A 27,971-nucleotide genomic window follows, 5' to 3' on the forward strand; every position below is an offset into this window, starting at 1 on the left:
CACAAATGTTTATAAATAATTAAAAATAGAATATTTCACCAATAAATAGATACATAAATCAGTTTTATAAATACTTAAATTAAAATGGACTGAAAATAAATAAAGCTGTCTAGTACATTTAAAATATTTTTTCCAGACATTTGACAAAGCGCTGGAGGAGATTTTGAATAAACATTAATGCTTCAGCAGGGTTGTCATGAAATGGAAGATGGCATGTTTGGTTGTTGCGGCATCCTAATTCCTCCCTTTCGATCATGTCTCTAATATCTTGATTTATTTCCTTGAAGTCATCTGGCAACATGCCGTCTAGGCTCTCCAGCTCTAACACTTTTGTCATGTAACAGCTGAAAGTGGAAAGGTGATGACAGGTGCACGTTTCGTTTTGACCAGGTTGAAGCGTCACCAGGTCGTTGACGTCATGGATCAAAGGAGGAGCCCCCTCCTCTAAGTCCATCTAGAGGGAAGGGAGAGGACAGAAAAAAGGGTCAATTATCTCCTGTTGAACCATATTTTGTTTACCCTGAGCTGACACAAATAATGATAAAAAATGTTTTACTTACAAAGTCTTTTAGTGTTTTGTTAATACGTTCAATCAGGGTAAGAGTTGGTGTTTCAAGCGGAGCACCTTTAACTTGTATGATGAACAAGGGTAGCATAATCATTGCTGTGGGAGCACACAAGATCATTATCAAATTAATGTATCGAACAAATGTAAAACAAAAAAGGCTTTTATATATTATCTGGCAAAATATACACATAAAAAAGACGTGTTGAAATGTAAAAGATCTGGATAAAGACACACTTAGGCATTTTTGTCTTACAGATCACGCACAGTGTTGTCAAAATAAATCTTACAGTATCATTATTTCACAGAGTTCTCCTATGCTTACCGATGAGCTTCATTTCAAAAGATTCAACCGATCAGCTTGATGCGTTCTAATCTCAAACTCTCTTTGGTGCATATTTATGAAGCCAGTAAGATAATCATCAGTAAATTTCCTAAATGCGTCTTATGGATGATGAAATCTAGTTGACTGGAAAGTAAGCTGTCATTTCAAGAGATGAACGCTTAAAATAGTACATTTACATCCCTCACTGAATTTCACCTTTCCAAGTTTTCTTCAATTTTTTCTCTTTTTCCTTGTTTTATTTGAGGGTGTAGGTTGGTTAAGGGGCAGTTTTTTTTTTTTTTTTTCTATGGGCGAATGTAAAGCCCTCTGTGATATTGCTTGGAAAAAGGGATGTAAATACATTTTAATTTGATTGTGTCATTATCAAGATGTCAGGGGTTTGATTAACAGAAGTTATGAGAGCCACTGTTGACAGAATAATGTAATTATGATAGTAAGGTGAACTGTATTTGGGTTTTTGTACTTTAGACAATAACATAAAAACAACATAAATACAGAATTATTTCTACAAAGAAGATGTTGATTTTGTTGAATACAGCAAATCGAAACAAAATTCCACATAAACTTTTGTTTATAACCAATTTTTCTGACTACAAGAGATGTTTGCATGAGCTATGAATCGGATGAGGTCACAATGTGAAGGTGACATAATAACATTGCCACGGTTTTTCATTTTTCATTAGAATTTGTCACAATTGTCATTACAAAAATAAAGAAATTATTCATTAAATGATTAGTGTTTTCCCCTGCTTAGTGGACTGACCAGGGTGAGTCATGGGGTTCCTTCACAAAACACACGGACACATCATTCAGTTGGGGAAACCTGATGACCATATGCTAATGAGACTGAATTGTACATTTCTCAGTGAGACTTAATGTATGTTCCGGTCAGTTTTACTCGATGAGATTGTGAGTGTAACTATTTCAACAGTATAACACATCTAGAAACATTGATAAACAACATTTGTTGCTTATATTTTTTTTAAGAAGCAAAGAAATCACGACATTATTTTATTGACTTTATTTGATTATTTAAATAGTCGTAAAGTTGACATTGAATAAATAACGTAGTAATAATTCCCTTATGTTTTATTGAAGCTCTGTAGTCGTGTAATGTAGACCAGTGGGTCTACCAACGGTTGCCAAGCAACATCAAACAACCCCTCGATTGTAAACAAGCCACGGAACAGACGAGCCAGTTAGGCCCGTTGAGTTCCTTCAGCCTTGATCCTGTCCATGGCCACTGTGACACTGTCGTCCGTGTTGGACAAACAGATTCGCAGCCTCTGTCTGAAAGACTTTCCATGTGGGCGTGGTACCTGGGTGAGTTCACAAACTATTGTACATGTATAACACGTATTTATATGTATAATGTAACAAAACTACCACTAGTCCATCTGATGGAGAATGCTGCCATCAATCCATAGACTTTTCCAGCAAGCTCGCTTTACCATTACAAGTTATTCATTCAGTCATTGGCACTTATAGTTAAGTAAATGGAATTCAAACTGTCAAGATGTCCCTTTTTGAACGTAAGCTGCATCTTGTGTTCAGACTAAATCCACCGGTAATAAGAACTGGGGATATGCGGAAGAGGACGAAGAGAGAGACGGCGCCGAGAAGGAGGAGAAGGATAGCCTTAAGGACCTCCTGAACTGTCCCGTGTCTCCATGGCGACAGGATGGATCCTGGAGCCCCCAGGTGTCCACCCTGAGGGAGCTGTGTGTGGGAATGCCTGAAGGTCGTCCTGATGACACTGTCCACAGACACTTCATCGCCCTGAGGATCGTGGACAAAGGTGTGAGTAAAACTAGTAGGCCTGGATCGGCCAGCACTGGGGTTACATGACATTTCATTGACTCAGTGGATTTTTTCATCCAAATTGACATTCAAATAGTGTATTCTAGAAAGTACAGCAGATGATCAAGGAGTAAAAAAAAAAAAGAAAAAAGTATTTCAGTGGTCAGAGTGCGGGAACAGTGAATCGCAATTGACCGCGATTGAACAGTCAATCGCACAGAAATAGAATGATTCCAATCTAATTATGTATAGTATGGTTTGTTGTTAATGTATATATTCTATTTGTAACAATACAGACACTTTTTGTTTTTTTATACAACTTTGTGTGTGTGGACTAGGTGTCCGTGGTCGACGAAGACCTTTTACGGTTCTCCAGTTTGAGAGAGTTGGTGCTGAGTGCCAACAGAATCTCTGATCTGCACAGCGGCCGTCTTCCCTCCGCCCTCAGAGTGAGTCACTCTGAGTCAGACACACCGCTTACACCAGAGGGGGAGCTATACTTGCGGTACTCAGAAGCTTATCTAGTGGAATCACTGACTCTTAACAGCATCGACCAAAAACCTCAGTCTGTGATTTGGAAAGTTTCCAAGTAAAATTCCGATCAAAATCACCTCCATTGTGTTCCAATATCATTGTCACGTACCAGCCAAAACATTTTAGTCTTTCCCTTGTTTTCCTTGACGGCATTGTGTGTTTGTGTGGTAGGTTTTGGAGCTTTATTCCAACCAGGTGTCTGACCTGAAGGGGCTAAGCTGCCATCCGCGGCCCAGCTTGCAGCACCTGGGTCTGGGTGCCAACCGGCTGGGCTCCCCCGCAGACGTCCAGCTCCTCACGGGGGCGTTCTGGTCAGTGCTCCTGTCACAGGCTGGGGAAGCGAAGCACATTCCGTTGGGGTCAGATGGCTGAGTAGTTAGGGAGTCGGGGTTGTTAATCAGAAGGTTGCCGGTTTGATTCCCAGCCGTGTGAAATGACGTGTCTTTGGGCAAGGCACTTCACCCTACTTGCCTCGGGGAGAATGCCCCTGTACTCTGGATAAGAGCGTCTGCTAAATGACTAAATGTAACTGTTATGTGGGACGAGCAGGGGGAGAGATGCACCTTTGGCTCTCTCGCGCAGTTTAACCTGGTGTGTCACAGTAGTAGTAATCTGCACGATGAAAGGTTTTTGTTTGTATCCAACTTTTCTCCGGGCTAAAAACCAAACAGGGACGGGCCTGTGCATATAATAATAAGTACAAAACAAGTCCTAAAAACCAACAGACGGTTGATGAAGGAACGTCCTCCATTGCAACAAACTCAATGTCTAGAATGACTCTGTTTCGCGTCAGTGTGGTGCTCAGCCTCGACTTTCTGTCCACACCCCCCCATCTCCTCTCCCCCATACCCCCCCCCCCATCTCCTCTCCCCCATACCCCCCCCCCCCCGCCCCATCTTTTTTCCGCCCTGCCTCAGGCCACAACTGGTCTCTCTGGACCTTAGCTGGTCTGACTTCCAGGGACATCGCATGATGGTGGAGGCCCTGGCCACCCTGCCCTGCCTGAGGACCCTGATCCTGCAGGGAAACCCCCTCACCCTGACCCCCTCCTTCCCAGGGTTCACCTTGGACAGCCTTCCCCGGCTGCTGTACCTGGACACTGCCAGGGTCACGCCTGACGATCGTCATCGCTTCCGAGGCCTGGCAAACATGAGAGGTCAGAGGTCATCAGACTGGCAAGGAACAGACAGAGCCAGTTCACTATCGTCCAATACACCACTGGACTTTTGAAGATATGTTCGAACATGATAACACCTACTTCTACCACTTGACTTTTGAACATTTAAACGCACAGCAGCTAGTAGCGCCACCTGCATATTTGATAAAGATTACCGTTGCTTTTTGCCTGGTGACGTTTTGCTGAGGTAGCTGTTCTGGAGTAAGAACATGTCCTGGTCGTGGCCTTGCTCTGTTTGCAGACATGATATTGGACCAGGCGGTTGTCACGGTAACTGTGGGTCAAATGAGGGGTGTTCCTGATCCCCTGATGGGTCAGTGTGACAACGCGCCCGAGTTCCCTGTCGTCACTTACACCTACTCTGTCAACTACGAGTTTCTCAACCGACAGCCCTCCACTGCTGACGTCCAGGTAACCCTTCCACGTTTATTTATTTACGCACAAACACGTGGTCCTCCTCAACGGTGACATTCTCAGCAGGACTTGTCCTTGAGGCGATGTGATTGTGGCGGGTGGTTGTGTGGCGTTTGCGGTGTGGGGCAGCAGGTGAGCGAGGAGGGTGTCTCGCTGGCGGACGCAGCACCAGGCTCTGCAGAGGAGAGACCAGACGCCCCCAAGCCAGACCATGTCTTCAGCACCACAGGAAGTGAGGGGAGTCCTCACAGTCGTTCCCACAGTGGTAATCCACTTCTAATCGGTGTCTCCCTGATTAACGATTCACGTTTTCTATTATTTTGTGAGTGTTTGTGTAACTTTGTTTGTATTTGTTTGTGTATGTTTCCATTTTCACCTTTCTAACTCTACTCCATGTTTGTTTATTTTCCATCAGTGGTAAAACACAGCACACCAAAGCTGGTGTGGGCAGAGACCATGGACTTCTGCCACACTGACGTCCACGGTGTTGCCGACCTGGGTCTGCTGAAGAGCTTCCTCCTCAGAGGCCTGTCTCTGACTGTCGAGGAGGAGAAGGTTAGAGCTGAACCAGAGCTGCTGTGTGGAGAGAGAAGCGGAAAGACTAACAGGAAGTCTGGGTTTATTGTATTTCTTCCAGGTCCTATCTTGGCCTGCCCCAGACCCAAACCTTATCCCAGGACCCAAACCCAACCCAGATAAGAAAGGGGGCAAAGATGTGAGATTACTCAATCATGCGTTACTCTTGTATATTTCAGTCAAAATATATGATGTAAATATCTAAATACAGAGATATTTATAGAGACTTTTTAAAGGTAACAATCAATATTTTCTAATAAAATATTTTTCTTTTATCTAACGGTTGAAAAATATTAGTGCCAAAAAGTTTCAAACCTTTTTTCTATAAATGAAAATATATTTTCGAACAAAAAAGAGAAACGGTCTGTTTTTGTTTCTTTCTCAGTGTTCAGGCCCCGTAAGCAAAACCGGCTCCGGGCCAAAATCGAAAGACAAGAAGAAGAAGGAGTCGACGGCGGACCTGATCCCAGACGCTCCGATCAGGAGGGCTCTGGGCTCGGTCCACGTGCCCCTCCAGGAACTCTCCATGGGGGGTCACAGGGTCACGGTCCTGTGTGACCTGGGGGTGCAGCAAACAGAACACGGGGTGAGGACCGCGGCTTCAAGAGAGAAGGTAGATCTGCGCTCCTGCGGTGCACCCCTCAAAACGTAACACGTTGTAGTTACATCTAGGATCAGGTAGTCCATCTTTATGTACTCTTACTAAGAATGTTGAGCTGGCATGGGATTAGGGTTTATTTTATTCATGGGATCAGTACAGACCACTAGAAAACTATTGAGAGGAGCCAGGATTTATAATTCCAATATAGCTGTACTTGTAGTTTACAATTGAGCAAATTAACTTGAAACTTGGAAGATTTAGTATCTACAGCCCGCAGCAGCAGAACGTGATGCAGTGCTGTACGTTTCTCACCAGGAGTTCAGTAAGAAAACCAAAGACGAGAAGAAGAAAGAGGAGAAGAAAGGAAAGGCCGGAGACCAGAAATCCGCTGCAGCCCCTAAAGGTCAGAGGTCACGTGTAACCCAACAACTCACGGTAGTGTCGGTAGCACGTGAAGCGAGTGGTTAAACCATCATAACTGCCGTTCAGTAGGTAAGGGGAAAGGACGTAAGGAAAGCGAGATGGACGTGCACACAGAAGACGCCGTTTCCAACCAGCCTGAGCCGATGTCTGTGGAGTTTACGGTGCAGCTAAAGAAATGGCTGTGTGCTTCGGACGCCCACCAGCCACTACACAACCTAGTCCTCACAGGCTGAAACCAGAAAAACTAAAAAGGTACAGGGGCAAATAAACAGTCTTTCAAATTACTCATAAATTTCATTTATTGTTTTTAGACACAGTATTCAACATTCAAAACCGATAAGCGTTGTATCTTCTTAAAAATGACCATTTAAACCAAGTTTCTGGAAAAGGCTTTTGATAAGGAACCGAGGATTTGAGGAATAAAGTGTGTGCAGTGCTTTAGGTTCGTCTAGCAGCCTCTTCTTTGATTCCCATCCTGTTGACCCACAATGCCTTGCTCTCAGTCTAACCTGGTTCTGGGATCCACTGCTCCAATCAGAGGCCAGCAGAGTCCTTCATGCTCTTAGTTTCCACCACACAGTTATCACACTGACTGACAAGGCAACCGTTTAAAAAGTATTAAGTATTTTTTCGAAGCGTAAAAAAATAAACTATGATAACCCATCCTTTGCACAAACTCATGAAAGCATCACGAACCATGGATTTCTTTTACAAAAGTATTTTACAAGCCCAGAAGAAAATCTTTTTTTAATTATTATTAGCAATCTGTATAAATTCTCGCCCTTATAAACATAGTGTGTTAGATGATATTCAAGTCAACAGACTCCTTTCAGGGCAATAGGCAAAACTTTCCAAACCTGTTTTTGAAGAGCCACTCGCTTGTAGGTTTTCCCTTCCCCCCTAATTCAGCTTATTAACCAGCTAGATATTGCAAATAATTTAGAGGGTAACAGTGGAACCACACGACAGATCGTCCTGGAACAGCGCCGGACAGCCCTGGCTTAAGGGCTTGGGCAAGAAAGACACACACACACAGACACACGTACAGTGTAGCAAAGAACCCCACGAGCACCTCAACGTTTGAGAAATGTGCAAAAGGAGAGATTGTGTGAAAGATGGCGTGCGCCAGAAGGCTTCAGAAGGTCTGGTCGTCGTTGCAGGAGTCCGTCCAGTGACCGAACGCCTCGCAGATGTCGCAGTAGGGCCTCTCGTCGCCCTTGCTGCCGTGGTAGGTGGTGTGAGGCGGGGAGTCGGGCATCTGCATCTGGGTGGGGCAGTCCTCGGTGTCGTGGAGATCGAAGCAGTCGCAGATGTCGCAGAACAGCCGAGGGGGAGCTTCTTCTTGGCGGGGCCGTCGTCGTGGGAACTGCGACAAGAGAGGAAGGTGACGACAGGAAGTGGAAAAAAAACATCTAGGATGTAAGCGGGAGGCAAAGCGATGACCCAGTTCACTTCTTCCACCTTCCAAGCAGTTACAAAACAAAAGACGGACAAGCAGGCTGGGACTTTGTCTTTAGTTCAACGTGTGCTCATTACCCGTCGTGGTTGTCCAGCTCGCTGGCGTTGTTCCCGTTCAGGGCTGCTTCGACCATCTTCTCCAGTTTGCTCTTGAGCTCCTCGTTCTTCTTCTTTAAGTCCACGATGACAGAGTTCAGGAACTCAATCTGCTCGAGAGAATTACGTTATATTACCAGTACTGTCGTGAGGCAATGGTCCCTAAAATGACTGTGCTAGATCACAGGCTGTTAGTATTCTCCATGCTCCCGTGAGAAGGACAGACAACACAGAAACGACAGCCCTGACCAACGTGCAACGACAATTCTAGAATGTTGTGTTTTGAACCAAAATATCCCCAGTGAGACTGAGTACAATAAACATTTTGAGGACAACAAACGCCTTTTAAACCTCTACCAGTGAGTCCTAAAATCAGCCGTGAAAGGGTCAACCTTGCCAGTGAGTAAATGGATGTGAAACTGATCCCTAGAAGTCTGTTAGAGGAGAGGATTTGTGCATGTATGTCCCTTCACCCCGCCCCCCCCACCCACCAGAGAAAGTGGTTCCCACCTTAACCACCGCTAACAAGGACTCTCACAAACTCTACCAAACAACATGAGGAAGTACAGGGGTAACAGACAGCTTAACAGATATGCACAAATAAAGCCGATGTAAACAGTAACAAACCGCTGCCTGATTGTGGGGTAGCATTGCCAACATCAGGGACAGGGGTAGAGGAGGAGGGAGGTGAGGAAGAAGAGGAGGAGGAGGAGGAGAGAGAGGGAGGAGACAAAACAATAATATTAGAAAGAACAACCTAATGCCAGAGAACCAACTCAAGTCATCATCGGCATTTGATTAGCACAAGGGCAGAACATCAGCATGCAATACAGAGATGGAACCCTGAGATCACCCAGACAAACCAGTATCGGGACAGCCAATGAAATGAACAGACTGTGTAACATTAATAATAATACTAATAATGCAATTGAGTAACATTGGAGGCCAAATGATTCATGATTTGATTGAGCCGTTTGTCTGAGGTTCTACAGCGAGTCCAATGAATTCTTGGCAGGTACAGACATCTATAACTGGAGTAGTACAAGCTAAAGCACAGGAAACATAACTTTATGCACAACGGCAAACGTCAATAAATAAATCTATACACAACAAACCCCAGTTCAATACTATCCCATTTCAGACATTTCTGCACGGTCTGAATAGATATTTTAGTATTTTTGAATACCTGGGCGTCCGCAATCTCCTCATCCTTCTGCTGGTCCACAGCAGCATCACCTGAAACAAATACTGTTTAAGTAAACAATCTCTGAAATCAAACCAGTTCAGTCCTCCAGCACCAGGGGAAGACCCCCTACAGACATGACCTGGGGGCGGTACCTGAGGACTAACTCCTTACAAACATGACCTAGGGGTGGTACCTGAGGACTAACTCCCTACAGACATGACCTGGGGGTGGTACCTGAGGACTAACTCCCTACAGACATGACCTGGGGGTGGTACCTGAGGACTAACTCCCTACAGACATGACCTGGGGGTGGTACCTGAGGACTAACTCCCTACAGACATGACCTGGGGGTGGTACCTGAGGACTAACTCCCTGCAGACATGACCTGGGAGTGGAACCTGAGGACTAACTCCCTACAGACATGACCTGGGGGTGGTACCTGAGGACTAACTCCCTACAGACATGACCTGGGGGTGGTACCTGAGGACTAACTCCCTGCAGACATGACCTGGGAGTGGTACCTGAGGACCTGCCGGTGTCCTGGGCCCCTGACTGGCTCCTCTCCAGGTTGTGGATGCGCTCCTGCAGGCAAACCTTGTCCTTCTCCAGAGACTGGACGGTGGCCTGCAGGGTCTTGGCTGTGGTGCTCTCGCCTCGCAAGGTGATGAGCTGCACACAAGGGAAGAGAGAACATGTTGTATGTGTTAAGAAAAATAATAATAAAAAAAATTCAAAAAAGGTTAAATTGTAAAACCCCACTCCTTGTTCTCACCTCGGTCTTTAGGTTCTCCAGCTCCTTGTCCTTCTGGGAGATCAAGGCACTGCTTTTAGTAAAGGCCTGCTGGAAGGTGGCCTTCTCTTTATCCAGTTCTTTCTTCAAGGCATTTTCACTGTCATGACACACGCACACACACATTTTATTTAAGCTCCAAAGAATCCAGGAGAGGACAAGAGGAGCATGGATTTCATATTCCAAGAATGTATCTCAGTAGTACCACTGCTAACTAATAATAATCTCCAAGTTTTTTGTTTTGGCAAACAGAAACATTGAACGTTTTTTTTGATTAACAGAATGATGTAAAAAGTTTGATGGATTAAAAAATGAATTTAAGTTTTTATCATCATCATCACTTTTGGGTCAAAGCATTAAGATGCCACATAGGTTAAAGTAGAAGATGAAAATGGCAATGTTGCCATGCGAGTGATCAGAAAAAGCAAAGTTTTCTGGGAACTGTTTTTTTTTTTACCTTGTGACAAAAAAATAAGATTGTAATGAAATTATATCAATCAAAAAGCCATTGTGTTACAAGGATCAAATGATGAGTTAAGAACCATATGATGTGCATTACAACATTAAAAGCCATTGAATACCTGAAGACATTATTGGGCGAGCTTTGTGAGACAGAGACAAGAGAAGACTCCATTAGAACGTACCAAGGAGAAAACCTTACAGGGCATGCTGACGACAGTTGAGTAAGTAGGCTCTACAAACCCCAATCACAGATTGTGTCAATTATAAAAAAAAAAAAATAAGAGTTTGAAATATCGGCCGAGCATCGATTCCCCTTAGCTTCTCACCTCTGTTTCAGCCCCTGCAGCTGATTCTTGAGCTTGGAATTGTCTGCCTCCAACTGAAACGGAAAAAAAAAAACGGTTTGGATTCAAATCCGCGCCAGGCAGTTTGAACAGTGGTCTCGTGGCGTTCTTCAGAGGCAGTCCTGCTGTGCCTTGTGCTGTACCTTCTTCTGTCCACTGCCGGCCTCCCGGCTACTGCCCAGCTGCTGGGACAGCTTGCTCTTCTCCTCCTGCAGGGCCTCCAGGCACTGGGACTTCTCCAACGCCGCCTGCTTCAAATTCTCACTTTGAAAACACACAGACAAACCCAGAGAGATGTGTGATGTGCGTGACTGAGGACGTTTATCTGTTGACGCCATGCACTGGAGTCGGAAAGATGTTTTGTTGGCTGGTAGTCTGGCGAGGAACGACCAGATTGACCCCGCAATCATTCTTGTGTTCATTTGATGCGTATTTTTACAAGGTTGGAGATAAATAAGTTCTGTGATTATAACCCTGTTTATCATTTTGTTAGATGCTTTGTTCAAGGTACATGATAAGTAAAACTGTGAACAAGTTTGAGTGGTGTGGGATAGATTAAACTGTGTTGATCGCTGTCTTACTGCAGTTCTCATGTCAGATTATCATGTGCAAACAAGCCTCAAGAAAGTCCTGTGGATAAGTCAAGATGTAAAATTAAATGAAAACAGGGGCTGCAAACGTCACATTCATAATAGATATATATTTTTTTAAAGTTTAATTTAAAAGTGAAGAGTTCATATCCAAAAGCCCTGTCGGCAGAATGCACTGAGCTGATCCGTTAGGTTCTTGGTTGGGTACTGCCATAGCTCTGTCCCTGTCCTAACCCTCCACGTCGCCTGATATGACGGCTCAGCCAGGACCTGTCGTGTGAATATGATGCATCTGAAACAACGTCACAAAACACTGACTTTAACACACACAAACAAACAGAGGAGTGGGTACTTACATTTCCTGGCACAAGCTGCTGATCCGCTGGTTGTCTGATATGAGTTTCTCCTTGGACAGCTTGAGCTCGTCTTGGTATTTAGCATTTTGCTTCTTCAAGGTCTCCACCTGAACCATCACACAAAGAAAAAAAATTGTGTTTTATTTGTGCGTATACATGCTTACAGGGTTTTCGTTTTTAACTTCTTATTACTCAAATACTTACTCAGATTCCTTACTTACTCAAATCCCCCCTTTATACTACACATTCACAGAGACTCCTCCCTCTCCCCATCTGAGGAGGTTAGAGACTCCCCCCTCTCCCCACCTGAGGAGGTTAGAGACTCCTCCCTCTCCCCACCTGAGGAGGTGAGAGACTCCTCCCTCTCCCCATCTGAGGAGGTGAGAGACTCCTCCCTCTTCCCACCTGAGGAGGTCAGAGACTCCTCCCTCTCCCCACCTGAGGAGGTGAGAGGCTCCTCCCTCTCCCCACCTGAGGAGGAAGAAACCCTCGTCTCACCTGAGTCTGCATCTCCTTCTTGGCACTCTTGAACTCTTCCGCCTGGGTCTGGGCCTGGCTCTTCTCCTGCTGGAGTCGGTTCTTCTCCTGAGCCAGCAGCTCCAGAGTCTCTGCTGTCTGCCCAGTGGCCTGTTCAGCCTGGAGAGGAAAGGTTGAGCTTGGAAATAAGTTACTAATACTCGAGTTCCAAGGATACTACTTGGATTGGCTGAGGTGAAATACTCATGAATTGTGCAGATCTTCTGGTTTAAATCTCATCTAAACCCAATTTACGATTCTCGAAAAAGATTTGGTGGGAATTTCGTGCAGAATTAAATTGCATGCTTTGCATTGCAGTCATGCAAATCATTCCAGATATATTCCATATATTTTAGCATATTCTAGTTTCAGACCATTACTACAGTGTGTTCTAAATTACAGTTTTAATTCAGAAGCTTGACTGCACAGCCCATATCTCTTTCTGCAACTAATTACCAGTCAACAAACTGTTGGAAGCACCTAAACAGTGAATCTAAATTTGTAACAAAAAAAAACTAGATGAATTACAGCCCGTGGAATGAGAACGGATACTCATTGATGCATCTATCCATGCTTGACAAACTTGAGTCAAGGTTTACAGCATTTTTGTCCCTAATCCCCCAATCTTCACCGCGTTCTTAGTCCACAGGAAACTGACAAGCATCTCTTTGCAGGGAACTAGAAGCAGAGCAGCAGTTAGTGATGGGAGGATGAATGTTAGAAACGTAAAAGAAATTAAGAGCATGCAAGTGAGAGGGCGGATAAGGATTCTACCGTGAAGGTTAGTTTTGGATTTTTTTTGCAGTAGGATACCTCAAGCTGCTTGGAAAGAGCATTTTTGAGTTGGGCTTCAAGCTGGCTTGTTTTCTGGGCGCTGTCATCTCCCTCCTTGTGCAAACCATCCAGCTGGCGTCTCAACTCTGCTAGGCTAGCAGAGGCCTCTTCTCTTGCCTTGACGGCAGACGATGCCTCCTGCTCTGCAGTCTTGCACTGGGCCTCCATCAGACCCTTCTCAGTGCGAAGGGCCTGACAGCTCGCTTCAAGCCCCGCCTGGGCGGCCTCCAGCTTCTCCACCTCTTCAAGAAGCCTTCTGCGCTCCCCATCGCCACTCTCTTGGCTGCTACGGAGAGCTGAAACGTCCTGCTCTAGTTTGCCCTGAGCTGCTAAGAGGTCCTTTTTCTCCTGGACCAAGGTGGATGCTTCTCTCTTGATCTCTTCCAGTTTGGTCATTAACTGTTCTCTCTCTTTTGTCAAGTCGACCTTTTCCTGGTCTTTTTGCCCGAGTTGTTCTTTTAAGGCGTCAATTTCTCCAGTCAAAGCTTTTCTTTCTTCCTGATGAGCCTTCTTAAGGTCGGCTGATTTCTCGTCTACGGTTTTATCTTTACTGAGAGATTGCTCCGTGAGGTCTTGATATTTAGTTTTCATTTGCGCCAACTCCTTTTCAACGCTCTCCTTTTCGGAGCAAAGCTTTTGGGAATGAGCTTGCAAATCAGACTTTTCGCGTTTCAAGGACGTCACCTCAGCTTCAATGACTTCCATCTTTTGTTTGACTTCCTCCAGCGTCGCGGCAAGGTTGGCTTTGGCTAATGTAAGTTCTACGTTGCCCTTGGAGGAGCTATTTAACTGATCCTTCATGTTACGCATGTCGCTGAGTAATTTGTCTCTCTCGTCGGCTAAAGCTGCTTTTTCTGACACCTCTTCAGTGTGCTTCTCTCCTAACTCTTTTTTCTCATGCACCAAACGCTGGTTTTGTTGAGTAAGATCCTGCACTTTCTCCTGCATCTGAGATTTCTCCTGCTCCAGCACTTCCTTTTCAGAGCAGTAATTGGACATCTGAGCTTCTAAATCAGACTTCTCCTTCTTCAAAGATGTCCTCTCTGCCTCAAGCTCCTCCCTCTTGCGTTTGACTTCCTCCAGCGTCGCGGCGAGGTTGGATTTGGCTTGTGTGAGATCTGCGTTGGCCTTGGAGGAGCCGTCCAACTGATCCTTAATGTTACGCATGTCGCTGGCCAGTTTGTCTCTCTCGGCGGCTAGAGCCGCTTTTTCAGAAACTTCCTTGGTGTACTTCTCTTCAATCTCTTCCTTCTCGTGAAGCAACCGCTGGTTTTCTGTTCTTTGTTGTTCAAGCGTGGACTCCACAACCATCTTCTCTTTCCTAACAGAATGTAGAGCCTTCTCGGTCTCTGCATTCTGGAGGTTAAGGGCTTGCTTCTCCTGCACAGACGACGACAACGCCTCTTCGACCTTTTCTTTGGAGGTCGCCAGTTCCTCTACAGCCAATCGTAGCTTCTCCCTCAGCTCTTCTCCATCCTTGAGAAGCTCCTCCTTCTCGGAACAGACTTTTCTCTGATTGGCCAGCAGGGCCTCTTTTTCCTGTAGTAGGTGGAGCCTCTCGGAGTCTGTAACCTCGCTGCTCGTCTTGAACTCCTCAAGCATTTTCGCCAGGCTCTCTCTGGAAGCCCGAAGCTCGTCGTTATCCCGGACATGATTCTCGAGGTCCTTCTTGAAAACGTGAAGCTGATTCTGGAGCTCTGCATTCGATACCCGAAGCGCCTCTTTTTCAGAAACGACGGCATTCATTCGAGAGGACGTCTCCTCTTTGTCTTTGGTCAACGTTTCCATTTGAGCGAGCATCAGCGCGTTCTTTGCGCAAAGGTCTTCCTTCTCCAAGCTCACCGACTGAATCTTCGCTTGCAACTCTGCATTCTTGGAATCGAGCGTCTTTTTGGCGTTTCTGGCTGCGTCCCGCTCCAACACGAGGCTGTCCCTTTCAGACGTCAACTTCTGACTGGTTTGAGCGAGCTCGTCCTGGAGCCTGTTCCTCTCTTTGCACGTGTCATCATACTCCTTCGTGAGCTGCTTCCTCTTCTCCTCAAGCTGCTCGATCTGCTGCTGGTGCGCCAGACCGACTTCTTCCTTCTCCTTGTTCGTCCTTTGAAGCTCCTCGATGTGGGCTTGGCTCTCTCTCTCGGCCTGCTTCAGAGCTTTACTTTCAGCCTGTGCCTCCCGGCAGACGCTCCGGAGTTTCTCCAACTCGTCGGACAACGAAACGCTCGCTTCCTTCAGTTGCCGGTTGGCGGAGGAAAGATCCTCGAGTTCTTTTGTGAGCTTGTCTTTCTGCTTTACCAGATCCTCCTTCTTGGTGGAGAGCTCCTTGTGGCTAGTCTCAGAAGCGGTTAGATTGGCGTTTACGTCTAAGAGCTGATTCTCAAGACAAGCTTTCTGAGACTTAAACTCCTCGCTTTCCTTACACTTGTGCTCCAGGGCTAGTCTCTGCTTTTCCAGGTCTTTGGACAATCGTTCAACTTCCTGCTTGGAGGAGCCAAGCTCAGCAGTAAGACACTGAGGGAATAGAAATTGAAAGAAAAAAAGGGGGGGGAGGGGTATATACAGGGTAAAGTAAAGTGAATATAAACAAAAGTGAGTCAAGCAAATGAACAAAAGTAACAATATGCAACTGGAAAGGTAAGCTGGCGCAAGCATACACACTGGAATAGACAGAGACCCCTTCAAACTGACCTTCAACACAATGATAACAGGGGTACACAAATCAAGTGCTAATGACAGTACTTACAATAACTTATTTTTGAAAGGTAAGCACGATTAGTTTTTAACATGTGGAACAGCACTGTACCCCTGCATTCAATGTAGCCCAAAATGAAACGTGGAACATACTCAAGTGAAGTTCGTGAATGTAAGATCGTCACAGGTTAAATTGTTACGTGGAATGGACTGAAATTAGTTATTTCTCAACAAAAAATTGGGTCTTATTGCAACCAATGTAGCATATGTTGTGGTATGGTCAGATATCACAATAGTAACCTCCAGATATTTACCAGTTTTTGAACATAGATACTAAGACCTTCATGTAAAAAGAAAAATTATGTTATCCTTCATCATTCGCTTCTCTGTTCTGACTTGATTCTGGTCGAAGGTCGATCCACTGTCCTGCAAAAGCATTTTGCTCAACTCGTATTCGCAACAACATCACATCAAGTGTCCTTGAGGCCAGACGCTATCCACGAAGCAGTTAAAACCTCTAAGACCAAGATGGTTTCACAAGGCCAAACGTTAGTAGAACCGAATCCGTTAATCCGGCAGATGCTCACCTGAGCCTTCTCCTTGTAAGGCAGTAGCTCCGACACCAGCTTCTCCAGCTCCAGGGTTTTGTCCGTGGCGGACTTCAGCTCCTGGGTCACCTTGTCTGCCTGACCCTGCAGAACCTGGAGCTCCTGGGCATGTGTCGCTGACGCCTCAGACAGGGCCTTCTCCTGCGAGGCTTTCAGCTGCTTAGCTAGAGCTTCGCCTTGATGCACGCTCTTCTCCTGAGGGGAGAGAGAGAGACGAGAGACACTCAGATCTGGAGGGGGTGAATTTGCAGATCTTCCAACAGAGAGAACATCGAAAAGGGCAATAATTAAGGTTACAGGTCTCATAAAATGCTACTTTATCGTGGAAGGACGGTTCCAAGTCTTTTTGTTGCGTGCACGCACAAACAAACTTCCAACAAGCTCGTCATCTTCAACCTTTACCCACCAGGTGAACAATCTTCTCTTGCAGGCTGCTCAGCTGACCCTGGTGATCTCCTCTGGCGTCCTTCAGCTCCTGCTCCTTGCGAGCCAGTTCCTGCTTGTGCTGTTCCTCACAATGTGCTGCTCCTTCCTTCGCCTCGGCCAACTGGGTCTGTAGGTCCTCAAGTCTCCTGGGAAGACATGGGACGGAGGACTTACTGGTTAACTGCGGGGGAAACTGAGCGGCTGAGCTGAACTAACTAAAAAAACACTGTCAAATAGTATAGACCTGCTTAGCATTAGATGACTCACTTGAACAATGACTAATGAAATAAGTTTTGTTGGGAACCGACTATCAATGCCTTAACAATACCCCGTTAAGTACGTGTGCAAGGTGGGGTGTCTAGACGGATACCTCTCCTTCTGGGTGAGGTCCTCGTTCATTTTGGTGAGCTGAGCTGAACTGTCCCCTGATGACGTCATCATTTCGGAGATGTTACTTTCTAGTTTGGCCTTATCCTTAGTTAGCTGGTCCAACTTCTCATCCCCGCTCTTCAGCTTCCTCTCCAGACCTGAGGGAAGAAACATCGACCTCAGCAGGGTGTTTCGGCTGTATAACTACATTTTTACACTGCAAAAAAATTAAAGTTTTATTTCTTTACTTGCGATCTGACTCTTAAAACCCTCAGATTCTGTGGAGATTGCTGTGCACTGCTCCTCCTTTTTGCCGAGTTTCTCAATCAAATCTGGAAGAAAGAAAAAAAGAATTCAACAGTCAATTTAACACTTTCTTCTACATCAGTGTTGTCCAGCTGATGAGTACTTAGTGAATCGGTTTACCTTGCATAGTTTGTGCGGATTTAGTTTGATTGTCTGTGCTCTCTTCCAACTTTTGTTTCTGCGGAGACAGAACACAGATTCAATATCGCTGAGCACACTGAAGACAGTACCCGGGATCTTGAAACCTAAATCACAACATCCATGCGAGACCCTTCTTATCCTTAACCCAGTATCCCCACCCAGTGTCCCCCCTCCCACCAGAGGCCCCAGTACTCACCAGGGTACAAAGCTCCTTCTCCAGGGAGCTCTTTTCCTGCTGAACAGAGGTGAGACTCTGCTGCAAGGAGACTAGCTCCCTCTGTCTGCCCTCCAACTCAGAGCTCAACTCACTGACCTACAGCACAGGCCGGGCCGGTCGTACCATGGGCATGGAACACATGCAGGGAGGGAAGAGGCAAGCAACACGAAACAAACCATGAAAACCAAACAAATACGGAGGATGTCGTGAATTACAAATGGATGGAATGGGCGAAATGGATGAACCGCGATAGGTATAACAGATAGTGGTGCAACACAGGTTTCTTAGGGATAAAATGATCTATGAAAAACGTGACATGACAACAAAAAAGTGACCACAGGGGATAGAATGGATGAGGAGCTGTACCTTGCCGGCCTGCGAGCGGGCCTCGTTCTGGGCCTCCTTCAGCTGGTTCCCCAGACTCTGGAGCTCATGGTTACCTTGAGCTTCCTGGGAGCGCAAGGCCTCCATGGATGCAACTTGCACCTGGGCCTCCCTAGCTTTATCCTGGGCCTGCTGGACTAGCTTTGCCTCCAGATCCTCCAGCTCCTTTACCTTCAGCTCAGCCGTGTGGAGCTTGCCCAGGACATCCTCCATCTCCACCAGGTGTTGCTCCTCGGCGCGGTCCACGCTGGACCGGACACAATCCTCCAGCCTCTCCTTCTCCTCGGTCACCTCCAGGAGCCGGGCCTTCAGCTCGGCCGTCTCACGCGAGCGAGCCGCCGACTCCGCCTCGCGCCTGCTGCCCGCCTCCTCCACCGCCAGCCTGTGCTCCACCTTCAGCCTCTCCAGGGCGCTTTTGGTCTCCACCAGCTCCGCCGTCTGGTCGCCTTGCCCTTTGCAGAGCGACTCCTTGAGCTCCTCCATGGCCTGCTGGTGGGAAGCGACGGCCGCCTCCAGCTTGGAGCGCCACGTCGCCGCGGCGTCCGCGCTCTCCTTCTCGTTCTGACCCAGGCGAAGCCGCAGCTGCTCGTTGTCGCCGGAGAGCCGGCTGGATGCGGCCTGCAGCAGGGTCAGGGCCTCCCGGTGGGCCTTCTCCTCGGCCGCCAGCTTCTCCGTCAGCGCCCCCAGCTGGGCCTGCTGCCCTGCCTCCTGAGCGGCCAGCTGGGCCCTCAGGGAGCTGACCTCCTCCAGGAGGGGGGCGAGCGCGGGGCCGTCGGGGCCCTGCTGGGCCTCTACGCGCAGGCGCAGGTCTGCCACCTCCCTGGTCCGCAGGGACAGGTCCCTCTGCAGCTCCATGATGCGGGACTTCTCAGATACCGTGGCGACCTGTCGGACGGCAGAACTACGGCTCAAAACAAACCATGTTTGGGTTTAGCTTCGACCTTGAGATGATAAAAAGCGCTGTAAAAGCCCTACGCCAAAGAAACCTTGACGGGTACAGTAGCAGCAGAAACACTGCAATACCCTTTTCACAGCGCTGGCTGAACACGGGTGACGCGGGTGAGACGTTGGTGTGGACGGGGGCCTCTGTGTTCACACACCTGTGCATGCGAGGGGGATCGTGTCTAGACGCTCCTCGTGCCTTGACCGATACCCAGCGCCATGCCGATAAGAACCACAGGTTGTTTAAATAACTCTGCAGTTAGTTACCAGCAAACAAGACGCAAGTGATAATGGCCGAGAAGTTCCCAAAGAAGGTGTCGGAATCAGTGTAAAGTAACTGAACAGGTTAAAAGCCTGGTTCCTGGTGTGAAAGGGGTATGACAGGATGCGTGGTGTTTGCTGGATTATGCTGCCCTCTAGTGATGGATCAAACAAAGTCCTGACACACTCCTTTGGTACAGAAATGTGTTTTAAAAGTTCTGCCCAGAGATGCCCAGTATCTACTGGATTGTGCCTTTAAAATGCTCTTGCGATACATGAAACGTATGTCTCGAATGGCAACCAATCGCCAAATCACATAAGGGGTCAATAAACTGTTCAGGCGGCAGCCATTTTGGATCATATCTGAATAACTAGTCCCTGCTTACTGGCAGTGGTCCCCTTAGATAAGCAGGAAAGCATTGCCTGGGAGGGGGAGCAGGGGAGACAGGAGGCACAGGACTGCACACAGGCAGGACCACGAGGAGCTGATAGGGGCAGGGGGTATGGGGGCAAAGGGTAACTGGGTATAAGGGTGAGGAAGGGTAGGGAACTGTCTGGCTGTTGGGCTTCTCACGGCCCCAGGTAAGGACTATCGGCATAGGCAAACAGCATGAGTCAGGGGAAATATAAAAGCCCATTATTAACCCTGACTCAAAAAGGACTGAAACTGAGATCGAAAACAAATCGGGGATCCCTTCATAAGTGAAATATAAAACCTTTTCTTTGGTATGACAACAGCCATGGTTGTGACAGAGTTAGAGGGCTGTATATAGCTTGTGTTGCAAGATGGAGAATACGACCCTAACTCGCCCCATTACTCCTCGACAACCCTCCCCTATGACTATACCACACATGAACACCCTCCCTCCCCTCCTCCAACCCCGCCCCCCCCCCCCCCTCTGTCCAGACGTAGCGAAGCATACAGCAGGATCCATTACCCTAGTGTCTTCTAACTCCCTCTGCAGTTTCTCAGCTTTGGTCTTTTCAAAGAGCAGGCTCTGTTCGAGCTCCTTTATGTGGGCATGCTCCAGTTTGGTCTGCGTCTGTTAGTAAAGAAGGGGAGAGGAAGAGAACAACCAGTGCCCACATCACATGCCAGCCCAACACAGACAGAGAGGAGGGGGAGGGAGGTGGAGGGGGGGAGGAGAGGGGGAGGTGGAGGGGAGATGAGTGAGTGGGTAGGAGGGGGTTGAGGGATGAGGGAGTACCCCAACGCAGGCCCTTAAAGCAGAGCCGAGTATGGCGGATGTTATGGAGGCAGGGAACAAGGAGCAGGGTAACAGGTGCGTTATGCTCATGGATATGCAGGTGTGTGGTTGCGTTTAATAAAGACATGCAGAGTGAACCTGGTGGATCAACAAGGGTTATATAAAAGACAGAGTGGGAATACAGAGGTCTGTGTGAACTACTGAGTGAGCAAGTAAGGGAATCGGATGGACTTCACAGGAGAGAGAGCAGCGCAGACTATCATTACTGTCATTTTCAAACCATGTAGTTTAGTCCATGACAAGTAGGTTTTTTTGTTGTTGTTATTTTTTCACCCCAGACACATTCTAAGATCACTGCTCTCTCTCTCTCTCTCTTGATAAGGTGAGTTGGGTTGGTGAGTTGACACAAAAAAACACTAATCAAAATATAAAAACTAACCCAAAAGTAAATATAATATAAAAACATAATTTATAAACAACTGGGGATCAAAATTAAACAGTGGCACAATAGAACGTGGGCCATTTACGAACCGGAAGCTATTCCAGGTTTGTCCTTTTCGCCACGAGTCATATTCCTTTTATTGGAATATCATAAAAATGCAGAGCCCACTGTTCCATAGTGTTACTGAGGGTGTAATAGGTGGACTGTGGGTGTGGACAGCCTGGGACAGTCCTAGGGTGGGGCTGTGGAGTATCGTCAGTGGTTCCATGCTGAGCACTGGGGCCAACATGGAGGACAAGAGGAAGAGGAGGAAGAGGAGAAAAAGAAGCACTGACATCACGCCACTGATTAGAAAGGTCACAGCACAACATTAGTACACCGTCAACTGCCTGAAACCAACAGGAAGGCCTTGCACGTCTGGTTTGTTTAAGCAGCAGGCGTGTTATTGATATGTTGCGGTGAGTCGTCAACAGACGGTTAGTAAACAATCAAAGGAAGATAAAGGGGTATTACGTCTAACCCTGTTGCGTAACTAAATGTAATGTTTGTAGCGGGACGCCTTCAGGAGAAGCGGAACGATCCCCTGTTTGGAGTGGCACTGTGGAACAGATGACATCAATCCTGCAATCAGACAGTGTCTCTCCTCAGGGACCAGACTCTCTGCCTCACCACTAATGAGATGATAGGAAGGCAAGGTCAGCAGTTTCCCATAAAACTCATTGGTTTTCCTTCATTATAATCGAGTCTGTAAAACAAAGCCTTTCGACGGATCTACCGTTAGTTCAACCAATAACTGAAGTAAAAACTATCAGCTGCTTGTTGTTAATGATGTGCTACCGCTCAGACTGTTAATCCTCTGTGTGGATTAGGAACGAAGATCAGGAAATCAAGAGCGTGGTGACATCCAGGGTGTAGCGGCGACTCTCTTCAAATCATACGTTTTCTTTCCATTTATTTTATGTTCTCACATTATAAGATGATCAGGAACTGGCCAAGTTCAGATCTTAGCACCCTCTGAGGGGAAGGTGCCCTTGGAGCACCACTAGATTTCATTAGGGAGTCTCGGTTTACGTGGCTAAAAAAGACTCGAATTGATTGCTCCCCACAACCGTCCCTTGTGGGACTGTGGGCTGTTAGCGCATTCTGCTAACACACGCGATGCGAACACCCAGTCCTTGGCAGTCTGATAGCGCAGCACCAGCCGCCAATCACATCTCTGCATCTCTCTCACATCTCTGCCCTCGCAAATCACAGGAAACCAGAGGACAGGATGTCGATCAAAAGGATGCAGAGAAGCTGGATGTCGACCTCGGATGAGATTTATTTATTAATTAGAGGGAGACTTGAAGGCAATATCATCAAGGTTGAGAACAAGGATGTTGCTGAGACTGAGACAGTTCATTCCACAGAGGGCTGTGGTCTGCAGTCTCATCAGAAAAAACAGCAGTGCGTTTGCTTTTACTGGTGAAACGTTATCACACCGGAAGGATCTGATTCCAGTCATTCAGGGACATGATTCGAACTAGACTACTTTGTTAAATGTTACCTGCGGTTTCTCGTATGGTTGGGAGTGCGAGTGGCCGGGGTCTGGGTGTGAATGAAGAGGTGCTTACCTCCAGGTCTCCTTTGGTAATACAAGCTTCCTCCACACGGAACTGAAGGTCTTCCACCTTCCTGTGGAACACCATTGGACTTGTTTTAGCGTTCAGTAGCAGATATGCATCTGTAGAACCAGGCCAGCTCCACCCTCAGGACCGGCCCTGTCCATCTACAGCCTCACTCACCTCTTCTCCTCCTCCAGCTGATTCAGCAACTCCACCTTGTCTTTATCGGCCGCTTCCACTAAAGCGCGTAGGTGGTCCATCTTGGCCTCCATCTTTGATGGACACATGCACAAGCATTCATGAGAATACGTTCACAATACAGACACATTCATTCAGTCCTGCTGAAGAGCTGGGCTCAGATGACAGATGGCAATACAAGTCCATGGACGTAACATCTTAAGTCACGTCCACGTTGACATTAGGGTGTGTGTGTGTGTGTGCGCGCGCTGACCTGCTCTTGGTCGTCCCTCAGCAGGGTGAGCTCCTGCTGGACCTCCCCCACGTGGCTGGTTGCCTTGGCGACCTCGGCTCGCTCCAGGTCCCTCTCGCCCATCAGCTGCTCGATGTGCTGCTGCTTCTCCTTCAGAGCCTCCTGCAGCGCCGTGGTGCCCGAGATCTTACGGCTGTACCGGGACGACGTCTCCGTCAGCTGGGGGAGCAGGCGGGGGGATGAGAGACCCCTCACTCACCACTGAATACACAAACATTGGGTGTGTGTGTGTCTCACCAGGCCTGTGTGTGTGTGTGTGTCTCACCAGGCCTGTGTGTGTGTGCGTGTCTCACCAGGCCTGTGTGTGTGTGTGTGTCTCACCAGGCCTGTGTGTGTGTGTGTGTCTCACCAGGTCTGTGTGTGTGTGTGTCTCACCAGGCCTGTGTGTGTGTGTGTCTCACCAGGTCTGTGTGTGTGTGTCTCACCAGGCCTGTGTGTGTGTGTCTCACCAGGCCTGTGTGTGTGTGTGTGTGTGTCTCACCAGGCCTGTGTGTGTGTGTCTCACCAGGTCTGTGTGTGTGTGTGTGTCTCACCAGGCCTGTGTGTGTGTGTGTGTCTCACCAGGCCTGTGTGTGTGTGTGTGTGTCTCACCAGGCCTGTGTGTGTGTGTGTGTCTCACCAGGCCTGTGTGTGTGTGTGTGTCTCACCAGGCCTGTGTGTGTGTGTGTGTCTCACCAGGCCTGTGTGTGTGTGTGTGTGTCTCACCAGGCCTGTGTGTGTGTGTCTCACCAGGCCTGTGTGTGTGTGTCTCACCAGGCCTGTGTGTGTGTGTGTGTCTCACCAGGCCTGTGTGTGTGTGTCTCACCAGGCCTGTGTGTGTGTGTGTCCCACCAGGCCTGTGTGTGTGTGTGTCCCACCAGGCCTGTGTGTGTGTGTGTCTCACCAGGCCTGTGTGTGTGTGTGTGTCTCACCAGGCCTGTGTGTGTGTGTCTCACCAGGCCTGTGTGTGTGTGTGTGTCCCACCAGGCCTGTGTGTGTGTGTGTCCCACCAGGCCTGTGTGTGTGTGTGTCTCACCAGGCCTGTGTGTGTGTGTGTCCCACCAGGCCTGTGTGTGTGTGCGTGTCTCACCAGGCCTGTGTGTGTGTGTCTCACCAGGCCTGTGTGTGTGTGTGTCTCACCAGGCCTGTGTGTGTGTGTCTCACCAGGCCTGTGTGTGTGTGTGTGTCCCACCAGGCCTGTGTGTGTGTGTGTCCCACCAGGCCTGTGTGTGTGTGTGTCTCACCAGGCCTGTGTGTGTGTGTGTCCCACCAGGCCTGTGTGTGTGTGTGTGTCTCACCAGGCCTGTGTGTGTGTGTGTGTCTCACCAGGCCTGTGTGTGTGTGTCTCACCAGGCCTGTGTGTGTGTGTGTGTCCCACCAGGCCTGTGTGTGTGTGTGTCCCACCAGGCCTGTGTGTGTGTGTGTCTCACCAGGCCTGTGTGTGTGTGTGTCCCACCAGGCCTGTGTGTGTGTGCGTGTCTCACCAGGCCTGTGTGTGTGTGTCTCACCAGGCCTGTGTGTGTGTGTGTCTCACCAGGCCTGTGTGTGTGTGTGTGTGTCTCACCAGGCCTGTGTGTGTGTGTGTGTGTGAGTGTCTCACCAGGCCTGTGTGTGTGTGTGTTTCCCACCAGGCCTGTGTGTGTGTGTGTGTCTCACCAGGCCTGTGTGTGTGTGTGTGTCTCACCAGGCCTGTGTGTGTGTGTGTCTCACCAGGCCTGTGTGTGTGTGTGTGTGTGTCTCACCAGGCCTGTGTGTGTGTGTGTGTCTCACCAGGCCTGTGTGTGTGTGTGTCTCACCAGGCCTGTGTGTGTGTGTGTGTGTCTCACCAGGCCTGTGTGTGTGTGTGTGTGTCTCACCAGGCCTGTGTGTGTGTGTGTGTGTGTGTGTCTCACCAGGCCTGTGTGTGTGTGTGTCTCACCAGGCCTGTGTGTGTGTGTGTGTGTCTCACCAGGCCTGTGTGTGTGTGTGTGAGTGTCTCACCAGGCCTGTGTGTGTGTGTGTGTGTGTGTGTGTCCCACCAGGCCTGTGTGTGTGCGTGTCTCACCAGGCCTGTGTGTGTGTGTGTGTCCCACCAGGCCTGTGTGTGTGTGTGTGTCTCACCAGGCCTGTGTGTGTGTGTGTGTCTCACCAGGTCTGTGTGTGTGTGTGTCTCACCAGGCCTGTGTGTGTGTGTGTGTGTCTCACCAGGCCTGTGTGTGTGTGTGTCTCACCAGGCCTGTGTGTGTGTGTGTGTGTCTCACCAGGCCTGTGTGTGTGTGTGTGTGTGAGTGAGTGTCTCACCAGGCCTGTGTGTGTGTGTGTGTCCCACCAGGCCTGTGTGTGTGTGTGTGTCTCACCAGGCCTGTGTGTGTGTGTGTGTGTCTCACCAGGCCTGTGTGTGTGTGTGTCTCACCAGGCCTGTGTGTGTGTGTGTGTCTCACCAGGCCGGTGCGGCTGGGCTTCCCGCTGACTGAGGAGGCCACAGAGCTGACAGAGCTGATGGAAGAGGCGCTGGGGCTGCGCTTCAGGCCCGAGGGCGTGGTCACCACCTTCCGCACCGCCGGCTTGGCCTTGGCCGGCGTGGTGGACGGGAAGCCGATACGAGTGACCTTGTGTACCGGAGCGAACAAGCCATACCTGGGCTGACACTGAAAGTATCTGCAGAAAACACACACACACACACACACACACACACAGGTTATTAGACAAATTACACAGGAATTGAAACTGTTAAACAAACAATATTTCCTCAGAGAGATGTGCTGTTGATGGGATAGTCATTTCCATGATTAAAGAGTTTCCATGATTAAACATACCTGGTTCCTGCCACGGCTCCATCGTTCTTCCCCAGGGGTTCGTCCAGCTCCACACCACACCACTCACCCTTGGCAAAGTCAGCCTCGCCTAGGAAACGCACCACTCCAGCCTTGGTGCCTCCAACCTGCAGGGCAAACGCCAAACATGTTCCTACATCAGCCAGGGAATACACAGAGCGGGTCAGGAGACTGCTTTAGTGATATAATAGGATGTACTTATCAGACCACTCCAAGGGAGTCAGGTGGCTGAGTGGTTAGTGGTTAGACTACTAATCTGAAGGTTGCCAGTTCAATTCCCGGCCGTGCAAAAATTACGTTGTGTCCACTTCACCCTACTCGCCTCGGGGGTAATGTCCCTGTACAGACTTACTGTAAGTCGCTCTTGATAAGAGCGTCTGCTAAATGACTAAATGTAAATCAGACAGTGGAACCAAAAAAACAACTGCATCTATTAATCATTGATAAACCACAAAACAGGGTCAAAGAGTCAGCAAATCCTGCTCCTTAAGACTGGGGGGAAGCCGATACTGCTTTGGCAATTACAGCAATGCCCGGTCTATAATCTTTCTTGTCGCAAACCAATTGCAGTTAGTCAGCCGCACCAAATGTGGTTATTGTGTGTTTTTTCAGTGTGTTCGCTTCCTCTCTGAACAATGTGTTACACAGCCTAAGGCTGGGGGGGAGTGAGAGAGAGAGAGAGCGGGAGAGAGCGAGAGAGAGCGAGAGAGAGCGAGAGAGAGCAAGGGCCTCAGAGCGATGCAGGAAGGAAGGTACTTGTGAGGAGAGTGCTTGGCTGTGAACTGAGGGCCTATACACAGTCACTGACCTCACTCACTGGAGGAGGGTTAGAGCTGCCGTTCTCATTGGTCAGTGAGATTCCGGGAGGGAGGGGAGGGGGTGGGGGGGACGTAGAGTTGCACAGACACATTCCTGAGAGATTACCCCTGTGGGAGGGAAGGGTCAGTCGTGTGACTCTGACACCATCCTGTATTTACGGCGATGTCGGCACACGAGGGCGAAGGGGGGTGGGGGTGTGGCTCTGACCTGGAGGGGAGCTCAGGGGACAGGGCCCCTACTGACGCGGCCCCTTGACAGGGGACAGGGCCCCTCCACAGGGGACAGGAACGTGATTTACTCTCCCGGCACATGACCACAGAACCCTGAGTAGCCTTACCAAAACACGGTCTCCCATCTTCAGCTCTCGCTCGCTCTTTTTGACCGAGCCGGTCTCCGAGAGGTTGGAGACGGACTCGCTGTTGGCGCGCGCCAGGTTGGAGGTCGGCGTTGCCGGCGAGGCAGATGCAGCCGTCGCGGCCTTCTTGGCAGCCGTCGAGGGTTGGGCCGGCTTGGTAGAAGGGGTGTGGGAGGCCTGGCTGGCCATGGAGGGGGTCGGCGAGGAGGCGCGGGACGGGGGCGCCGTCTGTGTCCCGTTGGCCTCGCCCTCGGTGCGCGACAGCTTGGAGGGCCGCGTGAATATCCCCTTCAGGGCCTCGCACTGGAAGTAGCGCACGCCGGCCACCGAGCCGTCGTTCTTCCCGATTGGCTCGTCCAGCACGATGCCCGCCCACTGTCCCGGGGCGAACTGGGTCTCCCCGAGGAACTGCACCACGCCGGGCTTGTTGCCGTTCACCCACACCCGCTCTCCCACCTGGAAGCTCTCCCCATCGTTGTCTGTCTCGGCAGGGGCGGCACCTGGAGAGGATTTGTCGGCGGCTGGTGCTTTGGGTCCGGCTGCAATGAAACACAGGTTGTGGTGACTCGAACGAATCAACAACGGAAAAAAGGGTCAAATTTCCGATGACCTCTACTGGCAGTAAACCCAAAACAAAATAGACTTCACACATTCTATATAGCCAAGCACGGGATTTAAAAAAAACAACCATTAGTGGCCTTGATTCCAAAATCAATTTATAATACTAATACGCCAACTTGGCAATATTCTGGGGGTAAATACCATTTAGCCTACAACTCCAAATCTCTTGGGACTGATCGGCGTTATTTTGCAAATCCACCCAGGCCCCACCAGCAGACTGATAAGGCCTT

At 48.6% G+C, this 27,971-nt stretch overlaps 2 protein-coding genes across 11 annotated transcripts in view; one reads left to right on the forward strand and one right to left on the reverse strand.

Annotated features, from left to right (window-relative positions):
• Window positions 1-6,919, forward strand: LOC146220018 (leucine-rich repeat-containing protein 43-like). 4 transcript variants are annotated; one of them, XM_084694427.1, is made up of 14 exons: window positions 1-1,678; window positions 1,778-1,820; window positions 2,010-2,234; window positions 2,466-2,711; window positions 3,050-3,160; window positions 3,417-3,556; window positions 4,163-4,401; window positions 4,664-4,833; window positions 4,966-5,158; window positions 5,252-5,391; window positions 5,474-5,551; window positions 5,798-6,025; window positions 6,329-6,416; window positions 6,503-6,919. In XM_084694427.1, the coding sequence occupies exons 3-14, from the start codon at window positions 2,148-2,150 to the stop codon at window positions 6,667-6,669; spliced, it is 1,887 nt and encodes a 628-aa protein (XP_084550553.1). In that variant the 5' UTR covers window positions 1-1,678; window positions 1,778-1,820; window positions 2,010-2,147; the 3' UTR covers window positions 6,670-6,919. The 4 variants fall into 4 exon arrangements, with proteins under 4 accessions (XP_084550553.1, XP_084550554.1, XP_084550556.1 ...); XM_084694428.1 differs by having other exon boundaries at window positions 6,506-6,919; XM_084694430.1 differs by having other exon boundaries at window positions 4,966-5,101.
• Window positions 6,718-27,971, reverse strand: part of clip1a (CAP-GLY domain containing linker protein 1a) — a 25,713-nt gene continuing 4,459 nt past the window's right edge. For 2 of the 7 annotated variants that reach the window (XM_084694418.1, XM_084694419.1), the window contains exons 3-26: window positions 27,103-27,659; window positions 25,929-26,053; window positions 25,554-25,770; window positions 23,116-23,313; window positions 22,845-22,936; window positions 22,674-22,734; window positions 20,349-20,453; window positions 18,190-19,092; window positions 17,803-17,919; window positions 17,586-17,643; window positions 17,408-17,491; window positions 17,161-17,317; window positions 16,771-16,936; window positions 16,344-16,559; window positions 13,048-15,576; window positions 12,217-12,354; window positions 11,719-11,825; window positions 10,916-11,036; window positions 10,755-10,807; window positions 9,949-10,066; window positions 9,698-9,845; window positions 9,177-9,226; window positions 7,973-8,100; window positions 6,718-7,802 (exon numbers count right to left, since the gene is read on the reverse strand). In XM_084694418.1, coding sequence (XP_084550544.1) covers window positions 7,376-7,802; window positions 7,973-8,100; window positions 9,177-9,226; window positions 9,698-9,845; window positions 9,949-10,066; window positions 10,755-10,807; window positions 10,916-11,036; window positions 11,719-11,825; window positions 12,217-12,354; window positions 13,048-15,576; window positions 16,344-16,559; window positions 16,771-16,936; window positions 17,161-17,317; window positions 17,408-17,491; window positions 17,586-17,643; window positions 17,803-17,919; window positions 18,190-19,092; window positions 20,349-20,453; window positions 22,674-22,734; window positions 22,845-22,936; window positions 23,116-23,313; window positions 25,554-25,770; window positions 25,929-26,053; window positions 27,103-27,659 — 6,875 coding nt within the window. In that variant the 3' untranslated portion in view covers window positions 6,718-7,375. Of the gene's footprint in view, window positions 7,803-7,972; window positions 8,624-9,176; window positions 9,227-9,697; window positions 9,846-9,948; window positions 10,067-10,754; window positions 10,808-10,915; window positions 11,037-11,452; window positions 11,633-11,718; window positions 11,826-12,216; window positions 12,355-12,375; window positions 12,913-13,008; window positions 15,577-16,343; window positions 16,560-16,770; window positions 16,937-17,160; window positions 17,318-17,407; window positions 17,492-17,585; window positions 17,644-17,802; window positions 17,920-18,189; window positions 19,093-20,348; window positions 20,454-22,673; window positions 22,735-22,844; window positions 22,937-23,115; window positions 23,314-25,553; window positions 25,771-25,928; window positions 26,054-27,102; window positions 27,660-27,971 lie in introns of those variants that run through there. The other 5 variants (XR_014751003.1, XM_084694420.1, XM_084694423.1 and 2 more) reach the window with 5 other exon arrangements.

This window comes from Hypomesus nipponensis, chromosome 28 (genome assembly GCF_054491055.1).
Source record: "Hypomesus nipponensis isolate SF chromosome 28, ASM5449105v1, whole genome shotgun sequence".
Taxonomy (NCBI): Eukaryota; Metazoa; Chordata; class Actinopteri; order Osmeriformes; family Osmeridae; genus Hypomesus; species Hypomesus nipponensis.